Genomic DNA, 24,381 nt, shown 5'->3' with positions numbered 1-24,381 from the left:
AAATGCAAAGATAGATATATAAAGATATTAATAATACTATCTTTTGGGGGGGGGCTTTTTAGGGCCACATGTACAGGATATGGAAGTTCCCAGGCTAGGGCCACAGCCACAGTAACGTGAGATCCGAGCCATGTCTGCGACCTACACCACAGCTCATAGCAATGCCGGATCTTTAACCCACTGAGCAAGGCCAGGGATGGAACCCACATTTTAGTTGGGTTCATTATCACTTAGCCATGAACTCCTTTTTTTTCTTTTTCTTTTCTCCTTTTTTTCTTTTTAGGGCGGCACATGCAGCATACTGACTTTTTATTTATTTATTTTTAATTACTTAATGAATTTTATTACATTTATAGGTGTACAGCAATTATCACAACCAAATTTTGCAGCATTTCTCATACCGACTTTTTAGAACAGTGAAAAATGAGAAATAATCTTAAGGATGACAATGGGGGAATAGTTACATTAATTTTATGTAACCAAATATTAAGGAACCTTAAAAATAAAGTTGTGAAGGGAGTTCCCGTTGTGGTGCGGCAGAAATGAATTGATTAGGAACCATGAGGTTGCAGGTTCGATCCCTGGCCTCACTCAGTGGGTTAAGGATCCGGCGTTGCCGTGAGCTGTGGTGTGGGTAGCAGATGTGGCTTGGATCCTGAGTTGTTGTGGCTGTGGCTAGGCTGGCAGCTACAGTTCCCACTTGACCCCTAGCCTGAGAACTTCCACATGCTGCAGGTGCAGCCCCCAAAAGCAAAATAATAATGATGATAATAATAATAATAATAATAAACTTGTGAGAAAAGCTTCTTTGACATGAAAACACAGGTTCCCAGTGTAGTAAGGGGATCGCTGATACTTCCTCTTTGCTCCTATAGGTTCACACTGCTCCCTTCTCCACCCTGCTCAGTGCCCTGGAGGTTGACCTTTCTCTAACAACCGGGTCCCTTGCCCACTGGTTCTTTGGTGGATTTGACCAACAGGAGGTAGAAACAGGAAGAGAGCTTGGAAGGCAGAACCTCTGGGTTCTGGAAGCCCCTCTCTTTACATGCCTCTTCAGGCTTAGGGGTGGTAATGCTCTTTACCCCAGGGTACCGCACCCCTTCTGATCTCCCCTAATCCTTTCTACATATGTATAAAGAACCTCTTTATTCAATTTTCCCAATAACCCCACTTGAGTACACCATCAGCTTCCTCCAGGACCTTGACTGAAATAGGGGAAAAGTAGGTTATAAAAGAATATAAACAACATTATATTTTGGGGGGTATGTAATGCAGATAAAAATGTATTATTGCACGGTGGAAATACTAGAGAAGGGTATCTCATTTCTACATTAATTTCCATATGTGAAAATTACCCTACTTTTATTTTTTATTTTTTTGTCTTTTTAGGGCCGAACCTGTGGCACATGGAAGTTCCCAAGCTAGGGGTCCAACTGGAGCTGTAGCCACTGGCCTAGGCCAGAGCCACAGCAATGCCAGATCCAAGCCTTATCTGCGACCTATACCACAGCTCACAGCAACACCAGATCCTTAACCCACTGAGGGAGGCCAGGGATCGAACCTGTGTCCTCATGGATCCTTATCAGATTCGTTTCCGCTGAGCCACGATGGGAACTCCACCTTATCTTTAAAAATGAAAGTCACCCTATAATACTTGCTTGACTAATTTTTGAAAATAAAAGTATACTAGCATGGTCATCTCAACTGTAATGAAATCAGTGACTTCTGTCCACAGAGGCAAAGGACATACTCGGGTCAAACGACAAAGTCCTTAAATGGCGGTGAAGTACTTTTTAAAGTCCCCTAACTACATTCCATGGAGACAAATCCTTCGTCAACAGACTACTCACTGATATACTAAAGGAAAGCCAGACACAGGAGGAGGAGAACAGGAAAAAATAGCTAAATAAACAGAGCCCGGATTGCCACATGAGTCCAAGCTCACCCAAAGAAGCCAAACCAAGCAAAGCTGCCAGCAGAGTTACAGCTGCCAAGTCTGAACGTGCCCATCTGTGCTTCAGCCCTGGCTTCTCCTCGCGGCTTGAACACATGTTCACAAAACTGGACTGTCCGAGGTACAGCGAGGCCACTGTCGGTTGGGAACCACGAAGTGCTAGGTTCTTCCACACACTTGCCGGATTTTAGTGGAAGCTCCTGCAGTTACAAGCAGACTCATGGAATCTCACACATGCCCAATGTGATGTTCGCAGGAAAACTCTAGAATCACCCAGCGTTGGTGTTGTGGGCCATGAGGGTTGGGGAGAACTTCCTGGAGATTCATCACTTTTGCAGCAGATTCCACAATGTCTCTGATACCAACTGCCTTGGGGCTATAGTAGAGATCTTTGGCCAAGGCTTCCTTCATGTTTTTTCTGCTTCCCCTCCCATGGCAAGCTCCATGCTGGTTTTGAATTATCTCATGCATGGAGTAGCTTCTATTTTCCTGATAAAACCCAGACTGGTATGCAGGCTTGACAAGGTCACCTTCAGTTCCAAGAGTGAAAGCACAGCTGGATTTTTTTTTTTCTCCTTTTTACGGCCGCACCTGCGGCATATAGAAGTTTCCAGGTTAGGGATTAAATCAGAGCTGCAGCTGAGGTCTATGCCACAGACACAGCCACACCAGACGCAGCTGCATCTGTGACCTACGCCACAGCTTTCCTCAATGCTGGGTCCTTAACCCACGGAGGGAGGCCAGGGATTTAAATCTGCATCCTCACAGAAACTATGTTGGGTTCTTAACCTGCTGAACCACAACGGGAACTCCATAAGGCTAGATTTTGAAGTGTCATATGGCATGCCCAGGGGCAGCTCTATTACAGAAGGTACATAAGCATGGCTTTAAATATCACATGACCTGCTTACCAGATAGCAGCCTGGGGTTAATGCCAAGTTGTCTTTTCTGAGGCAATTAAGAATTTCCTTGGCTACTGGTATGTGTGTGTGTGTTGGGATGCGGGTGGACACTCATACATCCAAGCTTCCCAGAGAAATGAGGGTCCAATTATTACGCACAGGTGAGTGTGCCACCTCACACATGCTTCCTTGAGTAGCTTCATGGGAACCCACACCCTTGGCAGACCCTTCAATGGCTCTCTCAGGATCAGGAGGTCCACTCAGACCCTTGGCAGATTCCAAAAGACTGATAAATACTGTCTTTAAAAAAATCAGAAGCTGTTCAAAGTTATAGGGGTTCCTGTTCTTTTCTTTACTGGGAAAGCAGCCTTATATGAGTCATTTTACTGCTTTGGGGCTTTACTTCTTTATTTGTAAAACTAGAGGATTGAACAAGGTTAGTGATTTTGGATCTGTGAGGTGTGTGAGGTGAATGCAATGTGATAGGTAAATTCAAATGTATATTAAGAAGGGATTAAACATATGGCCTCCCATATCTATCTATGTGCCATTTACAGATGCTGTGGCAATAAATAATATTTTATATTATTTTATTTTATTTTTTTTAGGGCCGCACCTATGGCATATGGAAGTTCCCAGGCTAGGGGTTGAATCAGAGCTGCAGCTGCTGGCCTATGCCACAGTCACAGCGACACCAGATCTGAGCCACATCTGGGACCTACATCACAGCTCACGGCAATGCCGGATCCCCAACCCACTGAGGGAGGCCAGGGATCAAACCCACATCCTCACGGACACTATGTCAGCTTCTCAACCCACTGAGCCACAATGGGAACTCCTAAATAAAATTTTAAAAGAACAAAAAGATTTTTGTAAATGAATAATACGGAATGTATTCTTTTGTGTCTGGCTTGTATACCTCAGCTTAATGTTCTTGAGAGTCTTCCACTGGTTGCTATTTCAGTCATTAATTCCCACATACTGTGCTGCAATATTCCATTTATATGAATGTACCACAAATTGTTTATCCACTACCTATTTACAGAAACAGGTTTGCAGATTGGGGTGACAATGAACAAAACTGCTGTGAAATTTGTCTACAAGCGTTTTTGTGGACATGATTTCTTATCTCCTAGGTAAATAAGAATGGAATTACTGGGTCATATGGTGAGTATATATTTAACTTTTATAAGAAACGGCCAAACTGCTTTACAAAGTGGCTGTACCATTTTATGTTTTACCTTCCCAAGAGCAATGGATGAGAGTTCCCATGGCCAACACTTGGAATTTTGTACACCAAAAAGTAGACACTCTCTGATTCCATTTACAATGGGTCAAATTAATCTCTAGTGATGGAAGTCAGGTCTGTGGCTGTCTACAAGGGTAGGGAGCAGACTGGATCGCAGAGGGCATAAGGCCTGCTGGCCTGGATCAGAGTGGTGGTTGCTCAGGTGATGACATTAATTGAACTCACTGGAGGAGTTCCCATTGTGGTGCAGTGGAAACAAATCTGACTAGTAGGAGTTCCCGTCGTGGCGCAGTGGTTAAAGAATCCGACTAAGAACCATGATGTTGCAGGTTCGCTCCCTGGCCTTGCTCAGTGGGTTAAGGATCCGGCATTGCCATGAGCTGTGGTGTGGGTTGCAGACGTGTCTCGGATCCCACATTGCTGTGGCTCTGGCGTAGGCTGGTGGCTACAGCTCCGATTCAGCCCCTAGCCTGGGAACCTCCATATGCCATGGGAGCGGCCCAAGAAAAGACGAAAAGACAAAAAAAAAAAAAAAAAAAAAAAAAAAATCTGACTAGTAACCACAAGGCTGCAGGTTCCATTCCTGGCCTCATTCGTTGGATTAAGGATCTGGCGTCGCTGTGGCTGTAGTGTAGGATGGCAGCTGTAGCTCCGATTTGACCCCTCGCTGGGAACCTCCATATGCCTCTGGTATGGCCCTAAAAAGCAAAAAACAAAAAACCAACCCCTCCCCAAAACTCACTGGAAATGGGTTCATTTTATTGTGTGGAAACAAAACCTAAATATAGGGTAGATTTAAAATGATTTCTAAGACAACAGCAAAAGCGTCCTGAATTAATAGAAATCCCTCGTCATTATCTGTTTTTCCAATCTGTGAATTCCAAAAGTGCATGGTCCTGGTCCTGTAACTGGAAAAGGATGAGCCTAAATTAGATGATTTCTTTCTTTCTTTTTTTTTTTTGGCCTTTTCTAGGGCTGCTCCCACAGCACATGGAGGTTCCCAGGCTAGGGGTCTAATCAGAGCTGTAGCTACCGGCCTATGCCAGAGCCACAGCAACTTGGGATCCGAGCTGCGTCTGCGACCTACACCACAGCTCATGGCAACGCCGGATCCTTAACCCACTCAGTAAGGCCAGGGATGGAACCAGCAACCTCGTGGTTCCTAGTCGGATTCGTTAACCACTGAGCCATGACGGGAACTCCCTAAGTTAGATGATTTCTGAAGTCTTCTGGGCTCCAGTGCCTGGACCATATACTGCCTGGCAGACTACTCTGAGATGCTGTCATGAAATTGCCTAGATCTCCTCCTTCTCTACCTTGACCCTCCCTGAGGTCCATCGGCCCCTGGCTCTGGCTGTTGATGCTGTGTCATCACCGTGAAATCCTCCAGTGTGACCCGGAGCTGCTTTTTGCAGCACCACCCTCCCCGGCAAGTTCTAACAGATGGGTCTATTTCTGGAGCAGCAGTTCTTCTTATGGAAGGCACTTCTCTGCTCAAAAATCATGGGTTAGGAATCAAGTCCATGCTGAAACTGGCAACAGGTGTATTTGCGAGGGCCTTGTGGGTCTGTTTTCTTTCCAGAGCAGTTATTCGCAATTTAAGATGATTCATTGCTTTCTGATCCTGAAAGACTCAACATACAGAGTGGAGTGAATGATTAATTCACTGTTTACTACTCTACAACTAGGACCGAAACACCTGATGTGAACTGATCCATTTTCTCGCTGACTTGAGATTCTCCCCTGATCTCGGGTAAAATGGTTCATGTCAAGCCACCTCTGAGAGCGATGAAAATGATGAAGGCTGGAATTTTGTGACCACCTTTGAGTTGTGCTGATGTCCTGAACTGCAAGGTCCTGAGTCGAATTTCCCTGTTGGACCCCTGATGTCTGCCACTGTTATTGCTGCCTTCACCAACTCACCTGCTGTAGGCTGGCCTCTGCCATTCACCTTAAATATGCCCAAGGTGGCTTGAGGTGGCTGAGGGGCCCAGAGTGTCCTGAACGGCAGTGGCCTTGGCATGGTTAGGATGGAGGATGGAGGCAGACAGCCCCCTTCCTCTGTACCCACACATCTCAAATTTCCATTCAGTCCATTGTCAAATGGATAAAAAGGAAAGCAAAATTTTAACAGCCAGCATTTATGGCTCATATAATGCTTGTAACAACTTGATCAATATGGTGCTCAGGTTTTACAGAGAAGGAAACTGAGGCTTAGAGAGATCAAGTGACTTGTTAGGTCACATGAGTCTTGGAGCTACTCCAACTATTTGGTGCTAATTCTAGAGCTGGAACTGTTTCATCCTGTTTAGGAATGGACAAATCCAGAATCTTGCAGTATCAAGAATGGACGGGGGGGGGAAGCACATGAATAATTAGTTATCAGCTCTTCCTGATTTTCTAGAGGTCTTCAGGAATTGATGGTTAACTTTTGGCCATCCACAGAGTCTTTTTCTCCCCGACCTCTGGAGTGGCTGTGTTTAGGGTCACTGCATCACCTTGTGGTCATGATGGGAATTGCACCTTCCCAGAGGCCTGTCTCATACATCATCAGGGTTTTTTTCTCTGCAGTTGAAAGTACAGTCAGTCTGAAATTCCAGAGGGAAAATTCTGCGAGGAGGGCACTTGATGCAGTGGGCTGGCTGACCTCCAGAGACTGGAGAAAGAAGCTTTACATTTCCTCTCCTCCCATTCCCACCTACCCTGGCCGAAGGGCCTGTTAAAATCCATGAGTGCTTCATGCGAGAAACTGGTCCTCCAGAGACTGTCTCGAGTTCCTCTTGCTGTCTTTGATTTCTTTGTGAAATCTCTGCACCCCATTCCCACTCTGCCATGTAATTTTTTTTTTTTTTTTTGTCTTTTGTCTTTTTAGGGCCATACCTGCAGCATATGGAGGTTCCCAGGCTAGGGGTCTAATGGGAGCTATAGCTGCTGGCCTAAACCAGAGCCACAGAAATTCCAGATCCGAGTCACATCTTCGACCTACATCACAACTCACAGCAACGCCAGATCCTTAACCCACTGAGCGAGGCCAGGGATCGAACCTGCAACCTCATGGTTCCTAGTCGGATTCATTTCTGCTGCGCCAGGACGGGAACTCCTGCCATGTAATGTTGGCTGTACCTGGGTCTGGCTATTCTCTTTCCATGTTATTGCCTTCTGGATGGCAGAAGGAAATGTATGTTCCTTGAATTAATTTGCCTCAAGAGTTTCATCTCTGCTATTTCAGCTAAGCTGGTCTTAACTCTAACATACTATAAGTTACGCAGTCTGGGGCAATTCATATAACCTCAGTGAGCTGCTTCTGTACAATGGGGATGATGAATTAAATGATGTGCTGAATTCTGGGAGATCCCATCATGGCTCAGCAGTAACAAATCCAACTGGTATCCATGAGGATGTGAGCTTGATCCTTGGCCTCACTCAGTTGGGTCAAGGATCTGGTGTTGCCATGAGCTGCAGTGTAGGTCACAGAAGTGGCTCCGATCCCGTGTTGCTGTGGCTGTGGTGTAGGCCAGCAGCTGGAGTTCTTATTCAATTCAATCCCTAGCTTGGGAACTTAACATATGCTCCAGGTATAGCCCTAAAAAGCAAAAAATAAAAAATAAAATAAAAAAAAATAAACCATATGCTGATTTTTTTTTTCTTCCTTTTACGGCCGCAACTTCAGCACATAGAAGTTCCCAAGTTAGGGGTTGAATTGGAGCTGCAGCTGCTGGCCGACACCACAGCCATAGCAACGCCAGATCCGAGCCGTGTCTGTGACTTAGGCCATAGCTCAAAGCAATGCTGGATCCTTAACTCACCGAGCGAGGCCAGGGACTAACCCTGTATCCTCAGGGACACTGTCAGGTTCTTAACCTGCTAAGCCACAATGGGAACTCCAGTGATATGCTGAACTTAAAAGCATTTTGTAAACGGTAACCAAACATGCAAATATAGTTATTATCAGCACTGGTTTCCTGCTCACTACTGAGAGTAGTTGATAGTGCCTTGTCTAGGCAATGAATCTCTCTTCCTCTTTATGTAAGTGGAATGGGGGTCACCAGAGAGGTGAGAGTGAGGAAAAGTGACAAGGTAGTTTCCATAGAGACAGTCATTGCTTCATAATCAGTGTGGGGTGTGCCTCTGGCCCCTTTGTTTCAGGTCCTAAAATGTCTATTACCAAGTTGCTACCTTCCAGTACACAGAGTTTAAGGGTTATAAGCCCTTTCTACTTATGGCTGGTCACATTTAATCTTCATGATTTTCCTGAGAGAGGGTTGTCCTGCTTGCCTATTTGAACAGATGAAGTTGATGATCAGAAATGAAATGTGGAGTTCCCGTCATGGCTCAGTGGTTAACGAATCCGTCTGGGAACCATGAGGTAGCAGGTTCGATCCCTGGCCTTGCTCAGTGGGTTAAGGATCCGGCATTGCCCTGAGCTGTGGTGTAGGTCACAGACGTGGCTCAGATCCTGCATTGCTGTGGCTCTGGTGTAGGCTGGTGGCTACAGCTCCGATTCGACGCCTAGCCTGGGAACCTCCATATGCCGTGGGAGCAGCCCTAGAAAAGGCAAAAAGACAAGAAAGAAAGAGAAAGAAAGAAAGAAAGAAAGAAAGAAAGAAAGAAAGAAAGAAAGAAAGAAAGAAAGAAAGAAGGAAAGAAAGAAAGAAAGAAAGAAAGAAAGAAAGAAGGAAAGAAAGAAAGAAAGAAGGAAAGAAAAAAAGAAAGAAAGAAAGAAGGAAAGAAAACAAAACAAACAAAAAAAAAGAAATGAAAAGTCTTCCTTAAGTTTTCAGGGTAACAGAACTGAGTTGAGAATGAGGATTTTTTTTTCTTTTTCATACACTGCATCTGCAGCATGTGGAAGTTTCTGGGCCAGGGGTCGGCCTGCACCACAACCACAACAATGCCAGGTCCAAGCCAAGTCTGTGATCTACGCCACAGCTCATGGCAATGCTGGGTCCTTAACCCACTGAATGAAGCCAGGGCTCAAACCCACATCCTCATGGATACTAGTTTCTGCTGAGCCACAAGGGGGAACTCCAAGAATGAAGATCTTTTGAATTCTGAGTAAAACTCCTTCATTTATGACTTACCATGTTCCTTTTCTTTATAATAAAGAACAAGGGCTTCCAAACTTTAAAAATTTTTTTTTTCTTTTGGTGGGGGGTGCTGTTTCAAGGGCATGCAAAAGTTCCTGGGCCAGGGACTGAACCTGTGTCACAGCAGTGACCTGAGCCATAGTAGCGGCAATGCCAGATTCTCAATCCACTGGGCCAACAGGGAACTTCTTTCCACACTTGTTTGACCATGAGCCACAGTAAGAGATACATTCTGTTTAGTAGACACACAAGTGTATGACTGAAACCAAAGCGTCCAGAAACAGTACTCAGCCCGATTACATACACTGCACCCTCTTCTATCGTATTCATTAAAGATGTGCTGTTTGCAGCTCATTAAGTGAATTCATAACCCACTACTGGATTGAGATCTACAGTTTGGCCTCGAAGGTTCTGTAACCATCCTCACAAGACATATGACCATCATAATTGCCCATGGTCTTAAACGAATACTATGAATCTGAAGGAATGAAGAGGAAAATAAAATGATTTCAGAAAGTTTCACTGACCACCACATACTGCCAAATGCAGGAGGCAATGAACTCTTAGAAATCTTTAAAAATATGATTTTAAAAACTCTAAAATAGCTGCATTTCAGCAACTGTATTTCTACCTCATTGTGAGTATAGCATTGGTCACTCACAATTATTACTGCCTCTTTACACATCTGTATCCACCACCCAACTTCCAACCTGGAAGGAAGGGACTATGCCTTAATCTCAGGGCATCAAGCACTGTGCCTGCTGGGTGCTCAGTAAATACTGGTTCACTTAATACATTAAAAAGATGAATTGCAGGAGTTCCCTGGTGGCTTACTGGTTAATGATCCAGTGTTGCCACTGCTGTGGCTCTGGTCACTGCTATGGCCTGGGTTTGATCCCTGGCCTAGGAGCTTCCTCGTGCTGCCTGTGTGGCAAAAAAAAAAAAAAAAAAAAAAATGAATAGTGACCATCCTACTTTCTGGTTACTCTCACTCTTCAAAGTAACTTCAAGTTCAAAAGCCAGTGCCTTGGTCCATGTAAGATCCACGCATTAAACATCAGGGACCATAAGCTTTATCCTCTTGGTATTGCCCTGGGGAAACTTCGTAGGGTCTGAACAGAGGGAGAAGTTAGAAAGAAAGAAGGAGGAACATGGTTCTCAAACATTCATTCATTCCTACCTGCAAAGTGGGTCTGTGCCCTTCAACTAAGTGCTGCTGCTTTTTTTTTTCTTTTCCATTGGTGACGTGACTTTCCCCTAATTGACGTCTATAGACCTTACATGTGAATCTGACCAATGCAGCCTAATTGCAATGCAAGAGTGTAAATTCTGGCTCGTGGCTCCACTAGAAAGGACAGGCTGTGGCCGACTTTCCTTCCCCAGTGCACTTTACAAGCATGAGGGTTCCCTGTGCTGTGAGTTCTTGCCACTGGGCTGGACCACACTTCATGACAGCCAGGACCACACACTCTGAGGGCTCCAAAGAGAATGTCTGTGCAGCCTGAAGCAACAGAACAAGACTCCAGATCCATGCAGCCGTCTTGCCTGAGGAGTCCCACTGATACAGTAGCTCCTCTACTAGCCTCTCTCCCCTGCTAGCCAAGCAAAAACCCAGTGTCTCTGGGAACCCATGGGATGCAAGAACAACTCCAGGCCCCCTGCCTGAAGGACCAGTGTGTGAAACAGCAGGTCTTCATGCTGCTGCCTCTGAGAAGGACAGGAGACTACTTTAAGGCTTGTTTCTCTGGGCAGACAGAGCGCCTGCACCATGGACACTGTCACACACTCTGCAAGGATGCTAAGAGACGCCAAGGAGGGACAGTGTTGGAGCAATGCCATTTGTTTTTCTCTTTGAAATGAATTGGGGGGGAGGGAAGGTTGCATTGTAGTCCTCAGGGTTTTCTTTTCTTTTTTTGGGGGTGGGGGAGGGGCCCACCTGTGGCATATGGAAGTTCCCAGGCTAGGGATTGAATCTAAGTTGCAGCTGCAGACCTATACCACAGCTTACAGCAACGCCGGATCCTTGACCCACTGAGTGAGGACAGGGATCAAACCCGTGTCCTCATGGATGCTACTAGAGATCCTTACCAGTGAGCCACAACAGGAACTCCCTCCTCAGGGTTTTCTTTGGATTTTTGTTGGTGAATAATCATTAATAATAAAGGTACCAACTGCAAATCAAAAAATTAATATGTAATAAAATGTTTCATATTTATATGGAAATTTAAAAAATAAAGTTAAAAAGTGTTTTGGATATAGCAGTAGTATTTCTTTATGAAGTAGAAACACTTTAAAAAATTGTGAGTGAACATAATAATTTAAATGTATGTGGGAAGAATGAAAAGAATATGAGCTTCCGGTTCCGGCAGACCTGGGTTGGAATGGTGGCCCTTTTTAACCTGCATGACAGAGGTGAGTTGAATGTATAATAACCTCCCTGGTCCTTAATCTCCTCATCAAGATGGGAAAATAAAACTCACTGTATAGGACTACTTCGAGGATTAACTAAAAATGTAACCATCGACAGATGAATGGATTAAGATGTGGTACATATATACTATGGAATACTACCCAGCCATAAAAAAGAGTAAGACAATGCCATTTGCAGCAAGGTGGATGGAGCCAGAGACTCTCATATTAAGTGAATTAAGTCAGAAAGAGAAAGACAAAAAACCATAAGATACCACTTATATCTGGAATCTAATATACTGCACAAATGAATCTTTCTGCAGAGAAGAAACTCATGGACTCGGAGAACAGACTTTCAGTTGCCAAGGGGGAGGAGGAGGGAGTGGGATAGACTGGGAGCTTGGGGTTAACAGATGTAAACTATTGCATTTGGAAAGAATAAGCAATGAGATCCTGCTGTATAGCACTGTGAACTATATCTAGTCACTTGTGATGGAACATGATGGAGGATAATGTGAGAAAAAGAATGTGTGTGTGTGTGAGGCTAGGTCACTTGGCTGTACAGTGGAAAACTGACAGAACACTGTAAAACAACTATAATGGAAAAAATAAAAATCATTAAAAATAATAAAATATTAAAATGTAACCGCTTAATTGATTAAGTCAATTCATTAGATCTCCTTATTTCACACCTAATGTAATGAATACATAATTTGGGGTATGTAGGTACTACATATGTTTATATGTTAGCTTTCATGTGTATTTCAATCTGGTTTTATAAAGATGCAAAATATTCTTTCCAACAACCTTTCAGGGCTCAGTGAAGCAGAAAAGAGAAAAACATTAATTTTATTTTACAGATGAAAAAGTTAAGTCCCCACCAAGAGAATGAGTTAATTACCAAACCAAGCCTGAAGTCCAATTTTTTTTTAACTTCCAAATACTGGTAAGTGCCAGGTTTCCTGATGTTAACTCTTACACCAGAGCAGCAACTTAGAACCAGGGAAAGGGATGGGACTGGGGTGGTGGAAGGTGTATCTGGAAGACAGCGGCAGAAACATATCGGTGTTTTAGTCTTTTATATCTGTCTTTAGTCATGACCCTTAATTTATTTTGAAACGTCAAAGAATCTTAAGAGGGGAACAGAGGCTGCTTCTGTTGATCAAAAGGGGCGTGGGGAGAAGGGCCAGAATCACCACCCAGGCTCGGAGCCGCCTTTGGAAGGCAGATGGAAAGCACATTTCTGCAGTGAAAACCCCAAACCCACCTTTCGTTTCCTGGGAATGGGCTCGTCAAAGAGAAGGTTGCTGGCCTCCGCCTCGTCGATGCCGTCGTCCGTGGGCGCGGGGCTGCGGAAGGGCTTGAAGCTGTCGGCGGACAGGGGCGGCGACGGCGTGGACGGGTTGGACTGGTCGCTGGGGGCGCTCCAGCTCCAGTAGCCGCTGCTGCTGGTGCTGGAAGGCACGCCGCTCCCCTCCTTCCAGGATCCACTCAGGCCCTCTGTCCGCGCACACAAGCTCCGCGTCAGTACTCAGTTAGGGACACCCGGAGCCCAGGGGGCGGGGGCGGGGCAGGGGTGGTGGGATTTCAGGGTGGGAGACGGGGTCCTGGATTCTAGACGCTGATGATAGCGCCTACAGCCCTCTGAGTAATTTGCACCAGCTGAGTATGTATGTTATACTCTATACCTCCAAAAAAGAGGTCACATTATAATTTATAAACATTTATTTTAATCACATAACAGGTTTTTTCCAAGAGTTTTCTGATGGGCCTTGTGCCACGCTTGTTCTTTAGGATGATAGTGGAGATTACATGAAAACAAGGAAAAGAAAGATGTGTAGATTCACTAGGTTTGGGAAGATCAGCGTTTATATATTGTTTTTGTTTTTGTTTGTTTGTTTCTTTTAGGGACGCTCCAGCAGCATATGGAGGCTCCCAGGCTAGGGGTGGAATCGGAGCTGTAGCTGCCTGGCCTATGCCACAGCCACAGCAATGCTGTATCCTTAACCACTGAAAGAGGCCAGGGATCGAACCCGCATCCTCATGGATACTAGCCGGGATGGTTAACCTCTGGTCACAATGGGAACTCCCTATACTGCATTTCTAAGGGAGAAATTATGTGTCCTATTTGTGGATCCTCCTACTCACCCCCTCCAACTCAGCATTTTAACTTTTTAAAAGTTATCTCTTATAGGACCATGACCCTTAGACTATGCTTATAGAAAAAACTAGTCTAAGATTTAAGAACCTAAGAGAAATCCTTTCTGATTAGTCACCAAAAGCCATTTACTCTCCTGAAATAACACTGCCTTACATTTGGTGGGGGTTTTATGTCTTAAAAAGTTTATTCACACAATCTCATGCATTCTCACAATATCTATCTTTCGGAGTAAGGATTATCATGCCCATTTCACAGATGAGGACCCTGAGGTACCAAGAAGTTGGGACTTGCCACTTGACTATGACTAGTACATAACCCACATGGGCCAGAGCCCCAAACCCTGGTCTACCAGTTGAACTTTTTCTCCTCCAGTGCAGGCACTTGTGCTGTTAGTATCCTCCTTTCTCCCTGGCAAAGCTGAGATCGGATGAGGATTTATTGGCAATAATTACTGACAAGACTGGTATTGAATTTCACCTTTCCACTTGTGGGGAAAAACATGATGAAATGCTTGCTAATGTAGATAGATCTTTGCCCAGTTGGAATACCTTCAGGAGGCTCCTTTAATCACTGAAGATTTGCTTTACTTTATAAAATGCCCAATCTTAATTAGCATTTGTATAAATTCAGCTTGCTTTTAGGATAATTTCTCCTCCATATTAATGTGCCTCTTGAATATATTAAAACTATATTCTAACTACAAGGAGGAAAAAAAAAATCCCAAAATGCCTCATTAAAAAAAAATGCTCTTAACATCTGGGTAATCAGAAATGAAGTGAAGACAAACGGCAGACTAGCATTCATGGAAAAATGTCTCCACTACTTTTGCCTAATTATAGATTTCCAGCGCATTCCTCCACTATGTGGAGCAAAAAGTTCAGTGAGATGAGTGGAGTTCAGTCAAGCTGAATAGCAGGAGGAAGTTAACCATCTCATTACAGCAAGGCTCTTTCAGAATCAAATGGTCACTTATGCAGGCTCACACCTTGACAGCATCAACAAAACTAAATTAGCATCTCGTTCCCTGCGGTCTCCCCAGAGACTGTTATGCTCTCTGGACCCAAATTGCCTGCAATAAATAAGAAAGCTCCATTCAAGACAACATGACTTTAAGAGAAGCCTCATGTAATGATTTAGGTCATATTACCTGGTGTGACAAAGTCACTTGGCAGGCCCAGGAAGCTTATAAATATACTGCAGCATGACTTGTAAAATAAAATAAGTTCATGGTGCAGAGATGTGTAATCATCTTAAGTAAAGAAACTGCAATTATTTTGAGAGCCAACTGTTGTTACCGTGTGGTTACACTGCCTCATGCCAATGCCAAAAGTTAATTTGTGTTTACTTGTGAATAACATTTCCTTTAGAAACACTATTTAATCAAAAGAACTATGGAATGCAGAAATAAATTTTTCAGAAGAAGGTCAAAACCAATTCATAACATTTTTTAGAAAGCAGTGGTGCCTTATCTTATGTATTTGCCAAGAATGCTGATAGACATTTTGCTGGAATCTTGCCCTCTTTGCAGACCCACATCCTAACAAAATGATCCTTTTCCAGCATATAAAGGATCAAAACAATTTCCAAAAATTCACTGATATGTAATAATTCTGGAGATCATCTTTATTTCTAAAACAAAAGCCTTCACTATCATAAATTGCTCTCCTTTTTAAGAATTTGCATCCTATTGCACAATAAATTGAGAGATATCAGAAATTTGGAGTTACTATTTGGGTAGTTATTTTTAAAGTCAAAATCACTGTTTTCTTTATAACTATGCTAAGAAAACTTTGTACTGAAGAAGCAAAAGCTTTATTTTGATTCTAACATTTCAAGACAAAGGAATATATATATATGTGTGTGTTTATTTATTTATTTATTTTCCTTTTTAGGGCTGCACCTGTGGCATATGGAAGTTCCCAGGCTAGGAGTCAAATCAGAGCTGGAGTTGCCAGCCTACACCACAGCCACAGCAATGCCAGATCCAAGCCTTGTCTGCGACCTACACCACAGCTCATGGTGATGCCATCCTTAACCCACTGATGAAGATTAGGGATCGAACCTACATCCTCATGGATCCTAGTTGGGTTCGTTAACCACAGAGCCACCATGGGAACTCCCAAAGGAATATTTAAAATGCTCTTAATTTTAAAAATCCAGTGGTTAAAAATAATGATTATATCAAAATTACTGTTTTCTCCTGAAGATTTCATGAAATTCTGTAATTCTTTATTCCTAGAATAGGTTTGGGGGAATGACTTCAGTTTTGTTTTTACTATAATCTTTCTCTAGATGCTTTGCCAAACTAAGAAAGATATCAGGAAACACTGGGCTCATCTCAAGAGCACCACAACCACTCTGTGTGAAGAGGTAACGTCACCCCAGTGTGGTGAATCATGACAGTGGCACTTCTGATTTCTGGTACTGATTTGAATTCCCAGCATCTTTTTTTTTTTTTTTTTTTCCTTTTTAGAGCCATACCCGAGCATATGCAAGTTCTCGGGCTAAGGGTCAAATCAGAGATACAACTGCCAGCCTACACCACAGCCACAATGATGCCAGATCTAAGCAGCATCTGCAACCCCACACCACACCTTGCAGCAACACCAGATCCTTAACTGACTGAACAAGGCTAGGGATCTAACCCAAATCCTCACAAAGACAATGTCAGGTCCTTAACCTGCAGAGCCACAACCAGAACTCCAGGATTCCCAGCATCTTGATTGTGCTTCCCACTTACGAATGGACTGGAGTAAGTTTTGCCGAGGACTCACTCAGTGGATGATCAACAAATTTATGTTAACACCTCATGCTTACAACCTGATTATGTGTGAACCATGGCTCTAGCTCCTTTTTGACTAGCTTGGTATTTTTTTTTTTTTGGTCCATGCCTGAGGAACAAGGAAGTTCCTGCGCCAGGGATTGAACCCACACAGCAGTCACAACACCAGATCCTTAACTCACTGAGACCCCAGGGGACTCCCTAGGCTGACTTTTGAGAGAAGGTGTTCCCTGACTAGTAAGTTCCATTAAGCCGCCTTAGTGCATTACATTTCACTGAACTTCAGTGTGGCTTCCACTCCATGGTCTACCATGGTCGCTCTTGCCCAAACTGCCAAATTCCTCTTGATGCAGAATTCATCAAGATTCTTTTCACACTTGACCTTCTGAAGTATCAGATGTTGCTCCTTAAAACATGCTCTTCCCTTGGCTTCCATGAAATCACACTCTCCTAGATTCCTCCACTTCTCCAGTTACCCCTCTGCTTCTTCCTGGGTTCTTCTCCTTATAGGATGACAAGCCTCACCATGTCCCCCTTGGCTACCTTCTCTTCAGCCTCCATTCCTCCACAACTCTCTCGGGGTGATCTCATCTATACTCATGGCTTCAAAATGCTGCCTTCAAATCCCACACCTGCCCAGATCTAATAAGATGCCAGGATGGCCAAGTGGTCTAAGGCACCAGACTCAAGCTTCTGCTTCCACATCAGCCCAGATCTCTCTCCCAGGCTGCACCCCAATCTCTAGCAGATGCTGCCCCTGGAGCGGTCCTCAGGCTCTCCCTACGAAACCTGTTCAAACTGGATTTACCGTCTTCATCAGCAACCCCACCTCTTGCTCCAAACATTCACTAATTGATGTATTCCTCTGCCTTTGTTCCCTGTCTCACGGAATGGGCTTCCTTGCTGAAGCACAGTGACTGGCCGGAAGTCACCCTTGTCCCTCCCTCTCCTTTATCCTCTCTGTCCATCACCAGGTCCTGTTGATTCTGCCTTCTTCATGTTTCTCAGTCACGCCCTATTCATCTACAGGTGACCACCAAGGTTCCAGACACTCATGTGGTTTTGTTTTTTGTCATTTTTGTTTTTGCCGATAAACCCAGTCATAACTTTCCAGTCCCTAAATCACTTAATAGCTCTTTCCTGGCCTCAGATTAATGTCCAAAGTCATAACCAAGCATACATGGCCCTCTGATTTCCTGCCAGGCTCGCCAAGTTTATTTCCTATCGACCTCCTGATTTATCATATTGAATCATCTGAGTCAAGATTATGTTATGACTAAGATAGCAGATCTTGAATCAGAAAGATATGGAATAGAATTTCAGCTCTGCTCTTTACAAATTAATTAATCCCCAAGTGCCTCAGTTTACTCATCTGTAAAATGATGATGACATCACATAGAACTGTTGTGAGAATTGCATGAGATAAAGCAAGCCTAGTACTTGGCACACAGTAAGTGCTCAATAAATGCTAACCATTAATACAGCTGTGATCATCTTTTTTTTTTTTTTTTTTTTTTTTTTTTTGTCTTTTTGTCTTTTTGTTGTTGTTGTTGTTGCTATTTCTTGGGCCGCTCCCGCGGCATATGGAGGTTCCCAGGCTAGGGGTTGAATCGGAGCTGTAGCCACCGGCCTACGCCAGAGCCACAGCAACACGGGATCCGAGCCGCGTCTGCAACCTACACCACAGCTCACGGCAACGCCGGATCGTTAACCCACTGAGCAAGGGCAGGGACCGAACCCGAAACCTCATGGTTCCTAGTCGGATTCGTTAACCACTGCGCCACGACGGGAACTCCTGTGATCATCTTTTTTCCCCCCAAAGAGATTGTACACTACATGGGGGTATGGACATTGTTTCAATGATGTATTCAAATCATCTATAATGGTACCTAATAAATACATATTGAATGAAAGAATAGATTAAGGCATTTGGGCTAGTGCTTTTTCAAAATATTTAATCATCAGAGGTCTATGTTTCAACTACCTCTTAAACCAAACAGAAAAAAAAAAAAAGGGCTGGGGAAATAACTCATTAGGCCAGTCTCCATTTACATGGGGAAAGAATGGAATACAGGTACTCAAAGATGCGATCTAGAAAGGCGATGGGGATCAACCAATGCGGGTTGAATGGATGGATGTATGAATGAGATGCAGTGGGATCTTTGGGATGACGTGGAGGTTGCTGAGAGCTCTGGGACTACATCTTTCACATTTCCCCTTGCTTCCTGCTAATGGGTGAGGGTTAGTTCACTGTGTGTGGCAGGAATGAGACCCCTCGAAGAGAAGCCCTGTTCCTGGTCAGGGGACCCTTCCCTGTGCCCTCAACCCCAGGCTTACCATTCTGTCGCACAGGAGGGCTCCGAACCAAAGGGCTGGTGGACAAGCTGGTCAGTACCATTGCTGCTGTCACCTTGTCCATGTCTAGTTCCTCTGAAGATTTCCTGGAAAACAGGGAGGGACATTGTTAACTGTGCTCACCCTGCATCTGCTGTGCTATGGACCACATACTACCAAGCTCCCTCTGCATCTGCCATGCTATGGACCACATGCTACCATACACATTTACCATGAAAACCAAATTGCTCTGTTACTTTTACTGTACAGATTAGGAAGCTGAGATCTACAGGTTAAGTGATTCTGTCAAAATCATACAGTATTAGGAGAGATGGAGTCATTCGCTGGTCATTCACCCAACAAGTGTGTATTGAGTGTGTTGTACTGGGCTAGACACTCTTCTAGGCATAGGTGATGCTTGGTCAACAACAGACAGGATGGTAGGGAGAAACGCAATTATTAGTAAACAAACAAAAAGGAAGAGAAAAGGAGTTCCCATTGTGGCTCATTGGTTAAGAACCTGATATAGTATCCATCAGCACATGGGTTTGATCATTGGCCTCACTCAGTGGGTTAAGGATTGGGTCTTGTCACAAGCTGTGACATAGGTCACAGATGCGACTAGATCCCCATGTTGCTATGGCTGTGGTGCAGGCCAGCAGCTGCTGCTCTGTTTCGACCCCCAGCCTGGGAACTTCCATATACCGCAGGTGTAGCTGTAAAAGAAAAAGAAAAAAAAAAAAAAAAAAAAGACAGAGAATAATCTCTGAGAGTGACAAGTGCTACATATGGCACAGATGGTTTGACATGACAATGACCATGGACAGCTGCACTTAACGGCTTCAGGAAAGGCTTCTCTGAGATGGTGATGGTGTCCGAGCTGAAGCGTGAAGGAGGAGGAGAAGGGCAAATGTACCCCAAGCAGAAGAGGCAGCTCAGTGAAACTGAGGCAGCAGGAACAAGCACCAGACATTGAAAGAATGACCCAGTAGTGGGAGAAGGGGGAATGTGGTGCAGAGCTGGACAATGTGGGGTCTATGGCCATGGAAGATATTTCGACTTTATTCCAAGTGGAACTGAAAGTCACTGGGAGGCTATAAGCAGGCCAAGTGGCATAGTTATGATTGATATTTTTAAGATCACTACCCAAGCTGCTTTATGGAGAATGGATTTTAGGGAAGGCAGAATAACAGCAGAGAATCCAGGAGGAAAGAGTAGCGGGGATGGGGGTGGAGGCCTCAGCAGGTGGTCTGACAGGATGATGGGCTCTTGTACTGGGAGTGAGCAGAAGGGAGGCGCCCAGGTGTTTGGCTTCAGCATCAACTAGAGCCATTTACTGAGATGGAGAGCGCGGAGGAAAATGCAGTTGGGAAAGGTTTAAACTCCAGGGTTCTGCTTTACCACACTCTACTAGAGGAAAAATGGGTCTGAGGGTAGTTACCATTTTTTAAAGTGAAGAGCTACTGAGATGAAGAGGTTACTCTGGTTCATTCATTCTGACCTGTTAACCCGGAATAAAGGTTCATAAGATAACAATCATTATGAACTAGAGCCAGTTTGTTTATTTCAACAAAGTTAACATCAAGAAGCAAAAATGTATGGAGTACTTTGACATCAGATAAATTGTGCCACCTCCTGAGAGATGAACATTTTCGAATGAGGGAACAGTCGGAGGAGATAGGAGAGGATTAATAAGCCCTATTGACAAAGGAATTGACACTTTGACAAATGTGGCTTTCATTCCCAGGTGTGCTGTATAATTTGTAAAAGCAATGAATCCTTAAAGAGAGAGAGACTTTATGGCATCGCTTCACAACACAATGGGAAAAGAGATTCCTGAACTGGAAGGAAATCAAATGGTTCCCAGGTGAGGTGGTTTGGGGGAGCTGCTCAGTTAATTTCATCATAAAGTTACAGAAATTATTACAATTTGGCTCACCAGTGTTCACCATGGTGCTGAATTACTAAGCAAAGCTTACTCTTTCAATCCAAGGTACCCAAAGATGGGAATCTTTGAACTTTTCTTCAAGTACCTTATGTTCTCTCTTGGCAAATTGAGCCATCAAAAGACAAATTACTTGTTTCAGAGAAAAGTACTTCTAGAAAGCATGCTTGAGAGCGCACAATGAAATTCACTCCACAGAAGTTTTCAAGACAATTTCATACACTTAGAGAAAAAAAAAAAAAAAGCTCACTCATTTGGCATACCATTAAACGATTTTTACAATACCTACAATTTGTAAGATCCTTGTACTTGGGCGTAAAGTGATGCCAGTTTTTTAGGTTTTTATTTTTCAGAGATGAGGCCTCCTGAAACAGCACCAGGGAAAAGCAACTTAAGGTAATTTGAGCATCTTATGGTTCAATCTTCCCATGTAGGCATGGTTACAGGGGGAAGGAATTACTTGGGGGGCCACAAGGAGAAAGACTTGCTATAGAGACTTGCTATGTGGATGGTGGGGCGCCTCTGACTGGTTGCCCTGCCCGGATCCCAGTTGTTAGGATCGCTCCACGCCAGCGGGGGGCGCACCTGAGCAGGCCGCGCTGCCATCTCTTTTAAGCCTGAATTAACAGGAGTTGGGTTTTCTCTCTTCAACTGTCAGTCTTCTCTTTCTCTTTTGTTAACGAAAGATTTACGAACCAGGAAAAGAGGCCTGGTACAGGGAAATGACATGATTTTGTAGGGAGAAGGTCCCCTGGCCACCTGCCCTGATCCCTAAAGAGACCTGCTGTACCGTCAGGACCTTACCCTCTTCCACATTTTAGTTTCAGAGACCTTCATTTTTCCCTCCTCCATCTGCTTGGTTTTTTTATTTTTTTTAATTTTTTCATACCTAACGTGAATATTTTGTTTTAGAGACCTCATTGATAATTAACTCAAAAGCTGATTTGTGTGTTCTTTAAATATGAAGATCAATAGAGAATGCATCATTATAAAACAAGCATTCATTTTGCTTTTCCAAAAGCTGATGTTTCAAGATCAGTCTTGAGTGTCATAAAGTAGATTTCTGATGGAGAGTAAAAAGAGGATAAATGTTAGAAGAATCCGAAAGTTTTGGTATTTGGATTACTTTTAACTTTCCCACTGGCATTTGAGATTACTAACAAGAACAACAAAGGACCGAAGGAATATGTTGCTAATGATTCGGTTAACCTATATTTCTCAAGAATTAGTTTGATCATGCTAACATGAAACATTACCAGATGATATGGCCTTGTGCTGAGCTGCGTGTTTGTTTTTATCTTTGTTTAATTTCTTTTGGTACAGTACTATCTAATTACTGATTAATTGGTGCTGTAAATTCAAATCCTTATAATTAAACATGAAGAGATGATATACAAAGTAGAATTCGTTACTTTGAGAAAATCGCTGCAAAGGCCTTCTGGTAGATTTAGAGTTGTTGAGGGAAAAAAGCAAACACCCTAGAGGTGACAGTAAATATTCTCTCCTGATTGGAAATTGAATATGAATCTGCTGTTGAAAACCTTACTAATCACATCTTTACAAAAGGCTGAGACCTTTTTCAATTCATGTGTTCTCCCAGACTTAGATATTATGGGACTTAGTATTTAGAGTTTTTTTTTTAAAATAATAGTCACATTCATTTGATTTGTCCCTCAGGTAGACCTGGCTTCCATGGATGAAAGGATTTCAGGATACGAGAACCACATTTCAGGCAGGGAAGCAGGCAAGTCCTTGGTTTATAATTGGCTCCAGAGTCCTATGAGAAGGATGTATCGGGAGATGAGGACACAGCACCGGGGCCAGTTCATGGGGCCTCAGTGCCAGGCTAAGTGGTTTGTCGTATCCTTGTAAGCAGAGAGAAGCCATTGAAACTTCATGAACCTGGGGGAGAGACAGAGGATCAATCCATCAATTATATTTTCTTTTTCTGACTATACCTGCGGCATATGGAAGTTCCCAGGCCAGGGGTCAAATTGCAGCTGCAGCTGCCAGCCTGTGCCACAGCCACAGCAACATCAGATCTGAGTGGCAATACCAGATCCTTAACACCCTGAGTGAGGCCAGGGATCGAACCCAAATCCTCATGGACACTATGTCGGGTTCTCAACCCACATAGCCACAACAGGAACTCCTGTATGTTAGAAATGAGTCAAAATGGAAAATGTATTGGGAAAGGAAGAAACTAACAGTAGACTATTTAGCTATTTTTGGTTAAACCTTCATTCAAACCTCAAGTAATAGACCAAGAGACAACTGTTCCTCTAGGAACAGATGGTATTGAGTCTACAAGTCCAGAACTCCCTAGATATCTGCTAAGGAGATGTCCTAGCCCTCTATCCTGGGAGAGGAGGTAAAATGGTTACGAGTGCAAGATCTGGAATGAATGAGTTAGATCATGTGGCTTCAAATCCACTTTGCTATTACTAGCTGTGTGACCATGGATAAATTACTTAAGATCTCAGAGTCTCTGTTTCTTCATTAGAAAAAGGAAGATTAAAAATACATCCGTTGTTGGGAGTTCCCTTAGAGGTGCAGCGGAAATGAATCCAATTAGGAACCATGAGGTTGTGGGTTCGATCCCTGGCCTCGTTCAGTGGGTTAAGGATCCAGCGTTGCCGTGAGCTGTGGTGTAGGTCGAAGACACAGCTCGGATCCTGCGTTGCTGTGGCTCTGGTGTAGGCCGGCAGCTACAGTTCTGATTAGACCCCTAGCCTGGGAACCTCCACATGCCGAGGGAGCAGCTCAAGAAAAGGCACAAAAAAAAAAAAAAAAAAAATCCGTTGAGAAGATGAAATGAGAAAACATATGCAAGCACCAGCACACAGCCTCACACTAGTCAGGGTTCCACGGATGCTATTAGCTATTACTAGCCTTCAAGTTCATGAACACACCCATAGCAAATGCTACCCCCACTTCCCCAATCGAGGAACATATTATTCAGCACCAGAACCAGCAGCTGTTACTTTTCTTTTTCTGAGGGGTGGGGGTGTGTGGTGGTGTTATTTTTTTATAAAGATGAAGTTATGCCTTCGCAATAGGTAATCTGTAAGAGGTGGCAACTGGCAGAGGGAGGAGCAGCTGCTAGTTTCCTTGCTAGAGCTTCACGAAGATGCCTTGGCAAGGATGCAGCTCATGACATCATGCCTCTAGGATGCTCCACAGGTAGCCAAAGCCTTAAATGCCCATTCGAATTAATTTTGAAAAATATTCTGCTTTCATTCCTTGTTCCTGGCATACTAGCTTATGTGTGCGGGGCTCCTTTAGCTACTGGAAATACAGTCTCAAGAAAATTCAGCAGACAACAGGGCCCTGCTGAAGAGCACAGGGAACTCTACCCAATATTCTGTGATAATCTCTGTGGGAAAAGAACCTGAGAAAAAATGGATGTGTGTATATGTATAACTGAGTCACTTTGTTGTATAGCAGAAATTATCACAAACTTGTCAATCAACAATGCTTCAATAGAACTTTAAAAAATGAAAAAAAGGAGTTCCTGCTCTGGTGCAATGGCATCAGCAGCATCTCTGCAGCTCCATG

The 24,381-nt window shown here is 43.7% G+C and overlaps 1 protein-coding gene across 1 annotated transcript in view; it reads right to left on the bottom strand.

The window, feature by feature from the left end:
* ZNF704 (zinc finger protein 704) overlaps positions 1 to 24,381 on the bottom strand; it is a 276,462-nt gene that overhangs the window by 44,285 nt on the left and 207,796 nt on the right. The window contains exons 3-4 of the mRNA XM_021089176.1: positions 18,882 to 18,985; positions 12,869 to 13,101 (exon numbers count right to left, since the gene is read on the bottom strand). Of these exons, the coding sequence (XP_020944835.1) occupies positions 12,869 to 13,101; positions 18,882 to 18,985 (337 nt within the window). The remainder of the gene's footprint in view (positions 1 to 12,868; positions 13,102 to 18,881; positions 18,986 to 24,381) is intronic.

Source organism: Sus scrofa, chromosome 4 (genome assembly GCF_000003025.6).
Source record: "Sus scrofa isolate TJ Tabasco breed Duroc chromosome 4, Sscrofa11.1, whole genome shotgun sequence".
Taxonomy (NCBI): Eukaryota; Metazoa; Chordata; class Mammalia; order Artiodactyla; family Suidae; genus Sus; species Sus scrofa.
The sequence above is the reverse complement of the archived record's forward strand: the minus strand, read 5'-3'. Positions and strand labels throughout refer to the sequence as shown.